This window comes from Pristis pectinata, chromosome 2 (genome assembly GCF_009764475.1).
Source record: "Pristis pectinata isolate sPriPec2 chromosome 2, sPriPec2.1.pri, whole genome shotgun sequence".
Lineage (NCBI taxonomy): Eukaryota > Metazoa > Chordata > Chondrichthyes > Rhinopristiformes > Pristidae > Pristis > Pristis pectinata.
Window position 1 is genome coordinate 25,513,371 of NC_067406.1, and position 16,662 is coordinate 25,530,032.

General features: G+C 42.9%; 1 protein-coding gene across 4 annotated transcripts in view; it reads right to left on the reverse strand.

Moving 5' to 3' along the window:
• Positions 1–750: 750 nt before the first annotated feature.
• The window catches only part of smad7 (SMAD family member 7), a 36,533-nt gene continuing 20,621 nt past the window's right edge, over positions 751–16,662 (reverse strand). For 2 of the 4 annotated variants that reach the window (XM_052010421.1, XM_052010420.1), the window contains exons 4-5: positions 5,916–5,969; positions 762–1,627 (exon numbers count right to left, since the gene is read on the reverse strand). In XM_052010421.1, the coding sequence (XP_051866381.1) occupies positions 1,089–1,627; positions 5,916–5,969 (593 nt within the window). In that variant the 3' untranslated portion in view covers positions 762–1,088. Of the gene's footprint in view, positions 1,628–5,915; positions 5,970–16,662 lie in introns of all 4 variants that reach the window. The other 2 variants (XM_052010424.1, XM_052010423.1) reach the window with 2 other exon arrangements.

Sequence of the window (16,662 nt, forward strand, 5' to 3'; positions counted from 1 at the left end):
GCTGATCCCATTTTGTGTTGGGGTGTCCACTACCCAATGCCATTTGTGTCTTTTATGTTCATGATGTCAGTTCCCCACAGCAGGTTCAGTGACTGCTGGAGAGTGTAACTGAAGAGGAATAAATGTAAGCATGCCACACATAGATATGTGAGAAGTGTGATTCAGACAGTCCTGCTGCTGTGTCCCACTGACTATTCAGTAGATATGTACACCACCTGATATGCTGCTGGATCACATAGTCCAGGGTGGGTACCATGTCTAGACTGCCTTAGCTGATCACTGCGGTCGTGGCAACAGAAGTACAATTGACCTCAGCACTCCAGGGTGAGTAAAAGATAAAATAATTTGACTTAAAAAAAAATTTGCATGAATATTGGTGGGACTTGCGTCCCTCACCCTTTACGATTTTCTATCATGAGGGGTATACACTTGGATGAGTTGTTGGGAGCCAAAACCAAAACAAGACTGTACCTTTAAAAAGAGCTGAGGAAGAAACTCAAAACACAGGCTTCCTGGGAAGGATGAAAGAGGGATTTAACTAAGTAAAAACTATTTAAAGAGTGAAAGACTATTTGTTCACAAAACAGTCTCTCATTCTTCCCATTCATGTTGTCAAAATGTCACAAATAAACTTAGTTGCTGAGTGGGAGTTATCTTCTGTGCACTTAATAATGAAGTGGTAAATGCAGGCAGGGAAAATACTTCCCTCCCATTGCTTCACCTGAAAGAGATACTCAAATCAATTTTTTAAATCAGGTGTACAATTTTATTTTTCCACTTGAACATAAACTCCTCTATTTAAAAAAAACATTCTTCTTGGTTTCAGCACCCATAAGAACACCAATTTGTGTTTGTTATTTAAATTTTGGCGTTTTTCATCTTATTTGCATTTATATTAAGCAAAGTGCATTTTTAATTGTCCGGTTTACACATTGCACAATACATAAATAATGCTATAAAACGTCTTCATATTTACAAGTAATATAATATATTTATATATAACATAAAATACACTTTTCTTTTATTAAATCTCATTACTTTTCATTGAAAGCATCTCTGCTAAATCTGAGTCCTTTAATAACACCACTCTATCGGTTATTGAGGAACACCTCCAGCCAGCAAGGGCAGCTGGTTATGAACTGTCTCGTGTAGCATTGGCCCCAGCCTTTTACAAAACTAATTTGGACGCTGAATCCAGACCATGGCTCGTGCGTGAAATCATGGTCGTTGGGTCTCTGCAAGGTGTAAGACTTCTCGTAGTCGAAAGCCTTGATGGAATAGCCCGGGAACACTTTGTGAACCAGTAACGTCCTGGAGTCCGGGTTGTCCAGTGTGACTGACTTGATGAAAATCGGGTAATTGCTGCGATTGTAGACCCACACCCCGTCTGGCTCTTTGCTCAGCTGGATACCATAACCGATTTTGCTCCGAACCTTGGTCACCAGCTGGCTCTTGTTGTCCGAGTTTAACTGTCCCAGGCAGAAACCATTCCCATGAGGTAGATCGTAGAAAATATCGAGGGAGGGTTCTTGGACAGTGTACAGACGCCCCACTCGTGTCCTCTCCTCCCAATATGCAACAACGCACCAGTGCGACTGACTTCCCAGCTCCTGACTTATTCGGGATTCTGTGGGAGAAAGGGAAAAAAAACTTTTAGCTTTTGACCTTTATCCAACATCATAAGAAGTCATGAGAATTTGCTAAGTTATTTGCAGAATTAACACATCATTGATATAAGCATATACAGGGAAGGAGATGGGTGGGGTTGGAAACTGTCCCCAGAATCAATGTCAAACCCATTCACCATTACCACCTTTTCCAAATATCACACACCTCAAATGATCAGTACACCGACAGGCAATAGATTGAAGGACAGAATCTTCTACTGACACTGAGAAGCTTTAATCGTACTAATTATCTGTCCGGCTGAGCGCCCAAATTCCTAAGTGGACGTATATTGCAATATTTTTGTTACAACCAGAGTTTCAGTGGAATATTATTAATGGAGTAGAAATGTTATGTTTATCAGGATATTTCATTGTAACCAGCAGTTCTTAATGTCCACACATACACCAACACATAACATGATCTTGGTTTACAGGCCATCCCTGGGTAATGAAGGGGTTCTGATTTTACAGACGACCTTCATCAATATTATCTGTAAATTGGAAAATACACAAAAATCACTCAATATGGTAGCCATACCTCCGCAGTATTTAATGAATGGCATCAAAAGCACATGAAACTGCTAGGAAAGAACAATTACTAAAAGTAGAGAGAAAGAGGAAACTGGTTCTGCCATTCATACATCAGACTTTTGAATTTAATATTATGAGAGATCGGTCGTATGTAGAGATGTCCATAAGTTGGGCATTCATAACTGGCGGACAGCCTGTATTTCACTTTTTCTGTTGTTTAAATTGATTGGCATTACCATCACCAAGTCCCATACCTAGGGAGTCGTCATGTCCAGAACCTCAACTGGATCAGCCACAAAAATCCTGCGGCTACATGAACAAGTTAGAGACTGGGTACTGTGGAGTGAAGCACTCATCTCCAGACACCCCAAAGCCTTTCCACCTTCTATAACGAATATGACAGGAGCATGAAACAAAACCAGAAAATGTTGGAAACATCCAGCAGATCAGGCACCTTCTGTGGAAAGAGAAACAGAGTTAACATTCCAAGTCTGATGAAAGGTCTGTTTCTCTTTCCACAGATGCTGACTGACCTTCTGAGTATTTCCAGCATTTTCTGGTTTATTTCAGATTTTTGGCATCTACAGTTTTTTTTTATTTTCAAGTCAGGAGCATGATGGAATACCCTCCACTTGTCTGGATGAGTGCAGCTTTAACAATTCTCAAGGAGTACGACACATCCAGGACAAAGCACCCACCTGACTGGCACCTCTTCCGCCACCCTGAAGGTTCATTCCCTCAACCACTGGTGTACAGTGGCCATCGCATCCACCATCAACAAAATGCACTGCAGTTACTCCGACACCAGCACCCAAACCCACAATGTGTACCATGAAGAAGAACCAAAGTAGCAGACACAGAAGAGAATCACCACCTGCAGATTCCCCTCCAAGTCATGCACCATCCTGACCTGGAAAGCTATTGCCTTTCCTTCATTGTTGCTGGCTCTAAGTCCTGGAATGCCTGTGTAACAGAACCGTGAGAGTACTTTCACCAGATAGGCTGCAGTGCTTCAAGAAGGCACCATCTTCTCAGGGGCAATAAGTGCTGGCCTTGCCCGCAATCCCCGGATCCCGAAAAATGAATAAACTAAAAGCCGTACAGACATGTAAATGCACAGAAAAAAGACAGCAACAGAGAGGGACTACAGTGCTGAGAAATGCACATGCACACACCTGCATACCCACACACACACAGGCACACAATGGAGCAAACATGCAACAGCAGCACACACACCCCCCCACCTCCCACAGATATAAACGGTTGCAGAAATAGGCATATGTGTGAAAACTAGACGTCCCTGATGTCAAAGACTCCCGCCCCACATGAGAAATTCCATATAATTCTAACTTTTAAGAAAATCACACATGGAATCTGTAACTTTAACAATGCAAGCAGCAGTAAATGATGGCTAGGAACAGGTGATAACTGTGTCTGGATATCATGCACCAACACCAGATGTGGCTTTTGAGCTGCTCCTTAAGCGGTGCCACACAGCATCTTGATCTCTCAATCTACCTCATTATGACCTTGTACCTTACTGTCTACCTGCACTGCACTTTCTCTCTAACTGTAACACTTTATTCTGCATTCTGTCATTGCTTTACCTTGTACTACTTCAATGCACTGTGTAGTGAATTGATCTGTATGAATAGTATGCAAGATTTTCACTGTACCTCAGTACATGTGACAATAATAAACCAATTTACCAATTTATAAGCAGACTTGGGCCATGTATTCTTGACGACCAGCGGACTAGCCTGCTTTAATATCCCTGCACAGGTTCCACAGACAAGTTGTGTCCCCCGGAACTGACCTGTCTGAGCACCTTCCCATACAGAGAGTGAGGGCCTGCCAGACAGTAGAGTACAATAATCACACAATGCAAGCCATACTCCTCTGGTTTCTGTTGTATCAAACTAGCCTGGCTATACTTTTAATTGATTCATATTACCTTCCAGATAAAGTCTGAATGTTCATAATAGGCCATTTGTGAGACTGAGTGTGTCACCATTACTGAGGCAATTACACTCCTCTAACTAACTGAAATCTAGACTGAATTATTAACATCAAGACTGTGCACACACGCACATGAATGTTTTATAACTGCTTGGTTTACTTACAGTGGTGATTCTCTCTTTTTTCTCTGTATCTTTGGTTAATCCAACAGCCCACAGCATTAGCTCTAATGATGTTTCAGTGTGCCTGACATTTGCCCCTGTCCTCGAAGCCAGAGCTGGGCAGCTGGTTAGTTCACTCACTTTTCTCAGTGCTACATTGAGGAAGTGTTGCCCTGGCCCTTTAAGTATTGCACCCTGTCACCCCTCCCCCACCATCTCCACTCCTTTCATTTTCCCTCCCCTTTGCAGTGCCCCTCGTAACCCTCTCCAGCTCAACTACATCCAAATGAAATCCTGGCAGAGAACAAGCAGGAAAAGGGAAAAAAAGAGGAAAGGATCTGTGTCAAATTACTTCCAACTCCCCTTCAAAACGCTCCATAAAACAAGCACCAGAATCAAATCGGAACACATTGTTCAATGGGGCTCTTTTCAACCCCACCGCAGTTCTCCGTGTTGCTCCTCTGCATATAAAAAGGAGTAAATTCACTGCCAAAGTGAAACAAGAAAAAGAAAACAAGAAGACAGGAATAACCTAAAGCACCAGAAACATTATTGCACTCCTGGGCTCTGACTGTGACCATCCAGCACGTGAGAGAACCCCAGACTGGTGCAACCACCCACCAATCTCAGGGTGACAGAGATTGTACCTTCAGAGATTCTGATATTTGCCATCCTAGACTCTGGGATCTGTTGCTGAATCCTTAAAGAGACAGCACAACTGACCTCAGCTTCCACTGTGGGTTGGATCGTAACAACAATCGTCCCTCTCCTGTGCCTTCCCTCACACCGTGAGCTTTCATTTCTAGAGTCTAAATTCCATTCACTGTGATATTGGCCCATTGAACTTGTATTACAGAGCAATGCGGCTCGGGGCAGGCACGGTAGTGTAGCGGTTAGCGTGGTGCTCTACAGCGCCAGCGACTTGGGTTCAATTCCAGCCACTGTCTGTAAGTAGTTTGTATGTTCTCCCCGTGTCTGCGTAGGTTTCCTCCGGGTGCTCCGGTTTCCTCCCACATTCCAAAGACATACAGATTAGGAGGTTTTGGGCATTCTATGTTGGTGCCAGAAGCGTGGCAACACTTGCGAGCTGCCCGCAGAACACTTTATGCAAAAAGATGCATTTCACTGCGTGTTTCGATGTACATGTGACTAATAAAGATATCTTATCCAAAAGATGTCTTATCCAAATAATTACTACTGAAGTTTTTGGAGTTCAGTTTTGATTCAGACAGACCAGGAACAACTCAGGTTAGATCCCAGACTGGTCCTTCACAGACACGACAGCTCAAGGTCAGCTTTGCCCAACCTTTACTCCTCTGGTCTAAAAGGGAGGCAGTGGGGGAGAAACATCTGTGCCTATTGCAGGCACAAGAGTCAAAAGGAATATATCCATGCTATTTATTATCCAGACTTTTGGCATTTTAAGGCAATGAATATGGGTATCTGTACAGTGACACCACCCACACACCCACCAATCTTGCTGGAAGGTGCAGCTGGTAGTGGCTTAGTATTAATGCCCTACTAAACTGGTACAGCCTTGTGACACCAATGCTCACACACACTTGTAATCATAGTGGGTTCTGGAACCATTCCTCACCGTAATGCAGGGTCTTCTGGAGACGGAAGCAACTATTTACATGCATCTGCTGATCTGGAATAGAATGAACAAATATATAAAGGTATCCCAATGAAGAGAGCCATACTCAATAAAACCATGTCTGCCGTTTAATACTTCATGCCTTTTGGCATTGCAAAGCAATCTCTGTGTTCCTCTCTTGCAACCCACTCCCTTCTATGGCTGTCATTTTGGGAGACACAAAATAGTAGGCATAAAATCTTAGAAGAAAGATATATTTCTATTGACTCTGGCCTACTTGGTAGGGACGTGGTTATATGTGACGCAGGTATACAGATAGATTCTCACTTCTCCTGACGTACTCTGAGGAACACCCTCAAAGCCTAACATTAACAATTTATGGAGGACTACAGAGATTCTCCCCTAAGAACAGGAGCTAACTATTATTGCTGAAGGCTCTGTGGGGGTAGATTTTAATTAATGGGGCTGACACAGTAAATGGCTGCCATGTTGCTGACAGGGTGGACCCTGAGGTTTTCTCAGGCAGTTCCTTGAGATGGAGGATGACTTGCTTCCATTCCAGTACGGAGGTAACTAATGAGGCCAATGTGGGACCTGTAAACTCTTCAATCGATGAGGCAGGAGGTGCCTGACCAAGTAGGTAGTTTGGCGAGGTTGTGGGCTCCTTCTGCCATTTACACTGGGCTTCCATGTGCTCTCAATTTCCAAAGGTAGAAGTGTGCATAGTCACCGAACCCTTAAATGGAAACCACATAAGCAAGTCTGGGTGACAAGGATGGGGTGGGGGGGGGAGGTGGGGAAGGATGGGAAAAAGAACACAGATTTACTGCCTGAAGACTGGATAATAGTGGGCATAAAATCCTAAGAGACACAGAGATATATACTCCTTTTAACTCTGGCCTCTGCAATAGGACATGGTTCTGTATGAAACTTAGGTAGGGGGAGGGGTGCTGCTTCAGGTTTGCAAATGCACCGTCAATAAAAGGACAGACAGGCCACACAAAGGCACTTCTGCTTCACTAGCTGCTGGAGCCCTCCCATTCGCTGCAGTGACTAGGGCCTGAACAATAAAACAAGGGAAAGAAAGCAAGCCTGGCTCCTTTTGTCTGCAAGGGCCTGTCTCCAGTGAATGGGGCAGACAGCTGATTACTGCTTCCTGCTGACATTCTTTATCCATTGGCGTAAACTCCTCATCAGCCAAGCAAATTACAGATTGCAACTCTGTCCGCAGGCAACTGCTGCACACACTTCACTCAAAGTAAGTTAAATCCTTAAAGGGAGGGCGGGGGACTTACAGTTTAAAACAATTTATTCCCAGACAGAGTGTAATTGTCTTCGGAGTCTTCATGTCCCATTTTTTATATATATGTGGTACATATAGATGATTATTTTATGCAGTTAAAGATTTAGGTATAAATTTAGTGAAAAGGCTAGCCATAATTTTCACACAAATATATTTTGTGCATGTAAATTATTGTGCCAAGCCTGGCTATTTATCTAAAAGAGACTAAAAGTGAGACTTTTGTTGGCAATACTGGACAGTGTTGTTGTATCTTCAGGGGGCTGAACAGCCTACTGAATGTCAAATGGTTTTTTGAGGGGTGGCCCTCTTGCAGAAAGGTATAGTGAGAGGTTACTCAGTCAGCGTGAGGAGAATAGTGTAACAGAGCCATGGGATAAATGATTTTAAACACAGTTCCTTTTTCACAGACTTGGTACAACACAAGTATCTGTCTGTAGCTATCAGTACTCTCATCATGATTATTAACTCAGTCCTGTTACATAAAAGGATCTCAGACAAATACCTTCAGCCTCTTTGGCAAGGTGCTCCATTGTTCTTGAGGACTAAGGATTAAGAGCTATCTATATTCCTATTAGGCATATGGACCTAAAAATTGCAGTTGCCCACGTGAGCATCTGTAGGCTTGGTGCAATTGTATAGAACTACCTTTTCTATGTTAATGTAGGCAATGAACTATTTGTTTGAAATGGGTTAATGCCTCCACTAAAATGACAGGCAATCATCGTCAACTGAGAAAGGGCGGGAGGCTGGGATTAAAAACTCTGCCGCAGCCATCAAATTGGCAAAGGTGGTTAGACAGGCTGGCTGTGAGGGCCAATTGTGAAAGATTTATAAGAAAGGTAATTGAACTTGTTTCTTTAAAAGAACATTTTAAACTTCCTTATTTTGCCCACATCACAACAGTTGCTGCATTCCAAAGCAGGTTAGTGTGTGCAAAGTGTTGAATGTGCTAGAGTTGTGACAAGGCTTTGTATAAATGTTCACCTGGCTATGAATGTAGATACTCATGGTGGCTGATGGGGGTGTTTTTGTTGGGGTGGGGTCCAGTAAGGGGGTGATGGGGATGTGGGGGGTGGGGGAGTGCAGTAGGGTTGCCTTAACAGGAAAATTCAACGGAAAAAAAGATGTTTTTATTTGCATGGGGTAGTGGGGTCACAATATCATCACTCAGTGTGCTGTGGGTGTGTGTGAAAACATTTTTAGTACTTTTCCCCCTATTAATAAGGGTTATTTTAAATCATATTCAAGCACAGAGATGGGAGAAACCTTTCTGCCAACCTTCATGACTGAACCCATTGATAACCCTCAAGCATGTGAAATATTAAGGGGGAGGAGCAATAATAATAAATAACCAACGTGTGATTTTTTTTAAAACACAGTCTACAGCCAAATTTTGCTCGGATCCATAAAAGGAGGATGAGGTAATTGAAACAGAGTGAAAAAAAGTCACGCTGAAAGGGAAAAGTCTGGTAATCATTTTAGTTCTGAACATGCCATCATTTCAGTGCTTGTTGGTTTTGACTCTTGAGTTACTTACTATGTGAGTGTCGACACTGAAACCAGTTCAAGGCCTCTGGTAGACAGAACTAATCCCTTTATGGAATGTTAATCTGGAGCTAGTGAACTTGGGGGCATTCTTTTGTCCCTTCCAGGATAGTTTCAGGAGGCCCCTTAATGACCTACATAATGGACATTGGTGTTAAACTACATCCAATGGTAGAGCTCTGAGATATGCAGTAGAACAAAGAGACCTGAGAATACAGATCCATGGTTCCTTGAAAGTGATGTCACAGGTGGATAGAGTTGTAAAGAGAGCTTTTGGCACTTTGATCTTCATAAATCAGGGCACTGAGTACAGGAGTTGGGATGCCATGTTGAAGTTGCACAAGACGTTGGTGAGGCCAAATTTAGAGTATTGTGTGCAGTTGTGGTCACCTACCTACAGGAAAGATATCAATAAGCTTGAAAGAGTGCAGAGAAAATTTACAAGGATGTTGCTGGGATTTGAGGACCTGAGTTATAGTGAAAGGTTGAACAGGTTAGGACTTTGTTCTCTGGAGTGCAGGAGACTGAGAGATCTTATGGAGGTATCCAAAATTATGAGGGTTACAGACAGGGTGAATGCATACAGGCCTTCTCCCCTCAGGTTTGGTGAGACTAGAACTAGAGGATATAGGTTTAGGGTGAAAGGTGAAACATTTAAGGGAAATCTGAGGGGAAACTCCTTCACTCAGAGGGTGGTGCGAGTGTTCAACAAGCTGCCAGCAGAAGCGGTAGATACGTGTTCAACTGTAACATTTAAGAGAAGTTTGGATAGGTACATGGAGGGAGGGGTTTGGAGGGATGTGGTCCGGGTGCAGGTTGATGGGACTAGGCAGAAGATCAGGAGGTATGGACTAGATGGGCCGAAGGGCCTGTTTCTGTGCTGTAGTGCTCTATGACTCAATAACAGTTGCCCCCACAACCTTCAAACAATGACAGGCCAGTAAACAGCAGCCACACTTCACAGGTAAGGCCTTTAAACTAAGAGCCGCATTCATTCCACCCGACCCATCCACCCATTCAGCTGGATGTAAGAGATTAGCATTCAGCCAGTACCACAAAAAACAGGCCATTACTGCTTGTGGGAGCTTCCTGTGCACAAATTGGCAGCTGTCACAGCTACAACAGCAAGTGCGCTACTAAATTACTTTACGGACTGTAAAGTGCTAAGAAACACCCTGCAGTCGTGAAAGGCACTATATAAACACAATATCTCCTTTATTTTACAGAAATAATTCGAAAGTAACAAGATAAATCCCACCCCCTTTCCCCATTACAGGCAACAGTAACTGCATGTTGTGCAGACTCTCAAACTTTGCAGGCGCTTCGGCCCACCACATCTGCGCCAACCATGATGTCAACATAACTAATCCCAACTGCCCGCACATGGTCCAATCCTTCCACTCCCTATCTGAGAATGGTACTTGTGGACTGAAAAGATGGACGGATATTTCCATCAAAAGAACCTTTCCCATTAAATTGCAAGGATTAGTGGGGGTGGATCATGCTTTCCACACAGCCAAATCTGGAAGGACACACTATGTACCCGGACTGTTTTTCATAGTCAATATGATTATAAAAAATATTATACACTCACAATTATACTTTACCAAGAACTCCTGTGGGTTCTCAGACCAACAAGAAATTCTCTTCTTGACCCCTCCCCTCCCCATTCCATGCCCCCTCAATCCCTCCAACCAGAAGTCAACTTTACAACCTGCAGGTTTGTGTCCCCATGGCATTTGAAGGGGAAAAAACAACACCACCCGGCAGACTGGAGACAGAAAGCAGCCTGAAGAAGTTAATGATTACTTCTGTCTGGCTTTATAATCAAATCATTTCTATTCCTGATCACATGGCCATTCTTCCCTGACGCACCACACAGGCACACAGCGAGGTTACAACTTGCGATATAAATCACTTGCCACCAGCATGCACTGGGTACATCTCCCACATCTTCAAAGTCTTTTTATCCTTAAGGTTTTCATTTGCAAGTAAATCAGTTGTCACACCCACCCCCATCCCCCGGCCCACACCACACACACTCTCAGAACCTATTCCAGCCCAAATAGCACACCGTGAAGTAGGAACAGACAACTGTCTGTACTGTACCGGGTGAAATGGAGGCTCAGCAGGTCAGTCTGAAGGACGAAAGCTTAGCCTGTGTGTTTTATTCCCCCTACAGTCTAGCTGGAGCCTCACTTATTGCTGTTCAATCATTATATCTTTGACTCTCTAAAGGTTCAAAAGCCTGGAGACGTAATTTATTAAAATTAGAAATTTAGGACTAAACAGGAAGTTCAGTTAAATAACTTATTTCAATTTCTGAGGTGACCTTACGGATGTTTTCAAAATTAAAATGTGGATGCTTTCAACATACTTTTTTTCACTGTAGCAAATGAACTCAAGTATACAAGTTAAAAATTAAAAATTTCAGAGCTGAGAGAGAGCAAAATAATTTTCATTTATCTGGCACCTTACCATATCCCTCAGCACATCACAAAGTGCTTCTGAACTCACAGTTTAACACAACCCCTGTCTTTGCAGCTAGGTGGGCAAGGCTTGCAAGACTCCTGTACACCACAACACTAAGGCGAATTAATTCATTTGACTTTGGTGAGAGTAGAATAGAACTTTTAAATTCAACATTGTGGGATGTTACCAATGAAATTGGAAAATATTCAATATAAGTTACCAATATAAGTTATATGATAATGTTCAAAAGATAATGGGGTGAGTTCCTGGAAATTTGATGAGAAGGCAGTCAAATGAGAATATATATGCAAAAAGAAAGTCAACACTGGACCTTCTGCACTGTAGGAATGAACCTCTGTCCACTGAAGCCAAAATTCCTTTCCGATCTTTTCACTGAATAAATGTGCTATTGCCAAGGCTCCAAAACTAGCAGAGAGATCTTCACAAAAACATGCCTGGGCAAAATTCAATGTTGGCCTTAGCATCAAGAGTGTTATTGTCATATGACCTGTATAATTCAGGCCAATCTTTAGGGTGCAATCAAAATGGATATAATTTCTCCAGCAGAATATTGAAGGCAGCATTCTAGCTACTGGCGTATTCTGATCAAAGCCTGCACATAATATGTGAGCAACTAATGAAACCTTTTGATTAAAAAATCAATATTCAATCTGCCCCAGTATACCCCTTTTTTTATTTCAGATTCCAGGGAAAAAGGGATTCCTTCATTGACATAGGATGAAACACAATGAAAGAGCCAGGGAAGATTTTGACTCTTTCTTCCTCCAAAATTTCTGCACATATACAGAAAAAGGCCATCAATAGGCTATAACATCATAGCAGCATTACACCATTGATACTTATTACTGATCCTGCCTAGAGCTATTTTCTTGTTGGCTCAAACTACTTCCCCTCACCAGCCATTACTGTTGACGTGGAAGTTTCAAATTTAGGCTGGGATTTTAAGAACCCCAGTGCAAACCTTCCCACACCATGCCTGGATAAATATTGGGTAGGAGAATGGGAATAACTCCCCTGAGATTATCAATGTCCCCCAGTTGAGCTGACGAGGCTCGGTTTAAGGTCCCGTCTTAACAGAAGTGATGCGTCAGGGAAGAAAGCCATGCAACCTGGAATATGGTGTCCAATCTCATGCCTGTGTGTGTTCAACTGACTGAAATCTAATGTTGACCAATTGAGTTAGTCTAACCTTGCTCCTTGCAACAAGTCCCAAACTGCACCTCCCCTTCTAATCCAGTTCTTCAGTTACTATTTCTCTAATGGCTTCCCACTGTTTTCACTGCAGATTCAGAATCTTTTGCTGCCTGGAAATCATTCAGGGGATACTGGAATATAATTTTCCCCGATCCACTCTTCTGTGAAAAAAAATTCATTACTGAGAACCTTGGGAGGATATGCAGAGCAAGAATAAATTCCAAACCACCACCATCACCCCACCTCACCCCACGGAGACTTCATTCAGTCTACTTGATAAAATGCCAGCTGTTTCCCAGCTATTAGCTCAAAGTAAACTATGTCATTAATAACAGCGGCACCCCACCCGCCAGAACTTTAACGAGCAGCATACTGGAGGAACACAATGCGTGACTCAGGCTGAGTGTTTTGGCTCATCTGAAACCGGAACAGCATCAGCCTTGTAGGATGTTAGTATGTCAATGTAATCTAATTGAGGAAATGACAAAGAAACCTGAAAAGTGTGTGTGTGTGTGTGTGTGTGTGTGTGTGTGTGTGTGTGTGTGTGTGTGTGTGTGTGTGTGTGTGTGTGTGTGTGTGTGTGTGTGTGAGTGAGTGAGTGAGAGAGAGAGGGGGGGAAGAGCAAACGAGGAATCGAGGTGATTATGTAACTCAGTAGAACTTGTGTAGATCAAAGACTTTCAGTTCTTAAAAAATTGGAACAATGTAGGAATAGCCTGCTTAAATTGGCTGTGACAAGTACTAAAGTATGTCAAAAACTATCAGGAAAAGCCACATATGTGTTTTGATTATAGCATCTGGTAGAAAAATTCAGAAAAGGGAGGGGCAGCAGCCCTGGGTCAGGAGGACTCCTAATGATAAAGTGCAAGAAGCTGAGGGAGCTTGAAATGAGTGCAGTAATTTAACAACCCCAAGCAGAACTTCAAGGACGATGCACAGGGGCTCTGTTGCTGCTGCCTTCAGATGGATAAATTTGAAGTGTTTTTCTCTGTTTTGAGCGACAAATTGTAGGACATGGTTGGAGGGGATGGAGGTGGGGGGGTGGATGCTCTCTCCAACATTTCAGTCTACCAATGCCAAAGCCTCTAGTATATGTAACCACTACCAGTTTACCTTTAAAGAAATCACCATTGTTCAGTCACAAGCTCACGGGGCCCTTAGAATTACCACTCAGCTCTGGAATCACCACCAATTCTGCAACATCGTCACCGGCGCTTTCGAGTTTAAATGTTGGTACAGGCAATCCACATGGGCTTTTCTATTTCAAGTCAAAACAAATTACCAAAACTCTTTCCAAATATCTGACAGATATTTTAGCAGATTGCAAGCAGTGTGACCACCAGGCCCGAGTGTGTATGGAGTGAAGTCCGCCTGTAGAAGCAGGATCCTCTTCTATTCCTCAGTGGGACAGGCAGTTGAGAGCAGTGTTACAGCTCAGGCAGCCGAGTTCCTCTCTGAATCCTGGCCTGCAAAGGATCTTGCAGCTTCTCTTATGCAGCCTCACAGCCTCAAAAATGGTGAGGCTTGTTCTCACGGTTTTGAAGCAGCCTTCCCCCCACCCACCTTCCTCACAATATTCTACTCTCAAACTTAAAAGTGGGTCGGAAATCCATTCAGCTGGGTCTCTGCTGCTTTTACACTGCATCCAGATTTCCCAGGGCTTTCCCTTTTGGGTAGGTAATGTTAGCGGAGAAACCATTCCTTATTCCTAGCTTCAATTTCCACTTAATGCAGAAGCACCAACACTGGTGGTAGTGGGGGAAATTTCCCAGGTGCCCCAGCACCATATGTTATGATGCTTTCAGATGAGAGGTTAAACCAAATTCCTCTCCACTCTCTTGGGCAGGCAGAAAAAAATCTCATGGCATTAATTTGAATAGAATACGGGAGTTGACCCCAGCATCCTGCCCGATATTTATCCTTCAATCAATATCAATTCTGGTCATTCTCACATTGTTTTTTTGTGGGAACTCACTGTTCACTGGTTGGCTGCTCTGTTTCCAGCATTATATTACAACAATGACTACACTTCATAAACACTTCAATGGGTACAAAGTCCTTCAGGACAGGCCAAGGTGGTGAAAGGCACTCACTAGATAAAGCCAAATCTTTGGGTGGTGCCCTTGTCCAGTGTCTGAGCTTGGGACGGACTGTAACACCAGAAAGTAATCCCTTGGGAGGTCATCTGGGGAATTAGGGAAGAGGATGGAGAGTTCCCACTTCCAACAAATGACAGTGACAGTACTAGAGCAACACTAAGAAAAAAAAATCTCCTTTGCACCGTTTCTAAGCAATTTGAACAATGTAATTAAAATCATTTGATAGCAATTCAGAGATGAGATGTGGAAATGTTATTCACTCTGCTGCATGCCACCATCTAAGGCCCACCACATGCCCCCCATAACTTACCATTAATGGACTTCAGTTTTCCATTGGCTTTCCTTGGAGAATTGATACATTCTTCTTTAAACTAATCATATTTGTTCAACAAGTTACAACACGTCTACTTCCCAGCCGGCTTTGACAAATCACTCTCACCCTCCAGTGCTCCTTTGCAAGCTGCCAGTTGAAACTTAGCTTCACAATAACAATGAAAACTATGATTAAAGGGAACTTTCTGGCCGCAATGTCCGGATTTAATATATTATTGATACCTAGCAAGCCCGAACCTCATGAAGCACTCCAGGCAGGAACACTCTTATCACTGCTCCACATCACTCAACAAGAGTTAATCTGCTGCGGGAGGTGTTATTTCTGAAATTTCCCTCAAGATTTGCACAGAGGAACAAATGTCACTGGACAATGGAATCTTGCATCAAATATGTAGAATCATTCACCCCTACCAACCAAGAAGCTGTTAAGGCATATAGAATCTACAGACAATGTCCATAAATTATTTCAAGGTTTCAACAGACATCATCCACCAACTTCCACCAACAAAGGCATTCCTGCTCCATTGCTCATGACAACTAAGGCGATATCCAGCTTTATAAAGAATGGAGCCACAAACCATGCAATGCCTAATATAATGTTATTGCTAAGGTGGGGCTGCTTTTTAAGATGTGCTATCTCTTAATGCCAGAAAGGCTGACTGCTATAAATGCTAAGGTCACTTCAAGGTTTACTGTAGATGACTCTAGTCTACAAATTGGCAGATGCTTGCACATTCCTAGCTCCAGGTCAGAGGAAACCAGTTGAGGCGACTACATTTCTCACCCCCTTTTTACATTATTTTCACACAGCAACACAGGAGCAGTAGACAAAGAGAAGTGGGTTCTTTCATAAGAACTAGTATGAGTGTTTTATACAGTTTCAGTATTAACGGGAGCCACTGCTTTTGAGTGCATACTCTAGTGTTTGTCATGATTTGTGTGGGCAAGAAATTCCTCTTTTGATGAAAAATTGGAGAATCAAAGCCTGTTTTCTTTCTTTATAATTGATAAACCACAAATGGATCACAGGAAGGTACAGTTTTAAAACATAAATTTTTTTGAATCATCAGTTACAGAGAAACGCTGTTTATCACTTCTGTGTCGTGAGGGGGCAACTCTAGGTCTCCAAGTTATGGTGGGGGGTAGCATCTTAAGACAAGTTCACATCACAACTACCCAACTCTTGTTCCCTTCCATCAAGGGGGCTGGTGGGCCTTTGCATTCCAGGTCACAATAGAGGTGACTATGATGTTGAACAGTGCACCTTATCACATTCAATGGATTTTCAGAACCAAAGAACTGAAGAACTCCACCATGTTTTCCTTTCCCCTGCAATCTACGGCCTTTTAAAACCCAAACTGGGCCTCAACAAACCACACATTACTGATTTAACTCGCCTGTTCTTTTCAACAGCACGGTACTTGGCCTTCACCTTTCACTGAAGCCGATCAGCAGCTAAATGTTAGGATTGGGGTCAATTCAGCAAAATGTTTTTTTTCCAGAATATTAATTTCTTTGGGGGCGCAGAGAAGAGGGAAGGGATCCAGACGAAGGTGTAATTCTTTTCCTAGTTCGTGCTGATGAGACTGGGTGGAGCTCAGTGTGCAAGACCCAGAGGACTGGGACCAAGCCCAAGTGCAAATCAAAACCAGTCCTCAGCCAAAAGCTTCCTTGGCTTCATAGCAGGGAAGGAAACTGGGAAAGGAATGAAATATCCATAAACAAGAAGCAGACGACCACATCCCTCTGGGTAATGATCAAGGCCGTAGTCAAATTAAAG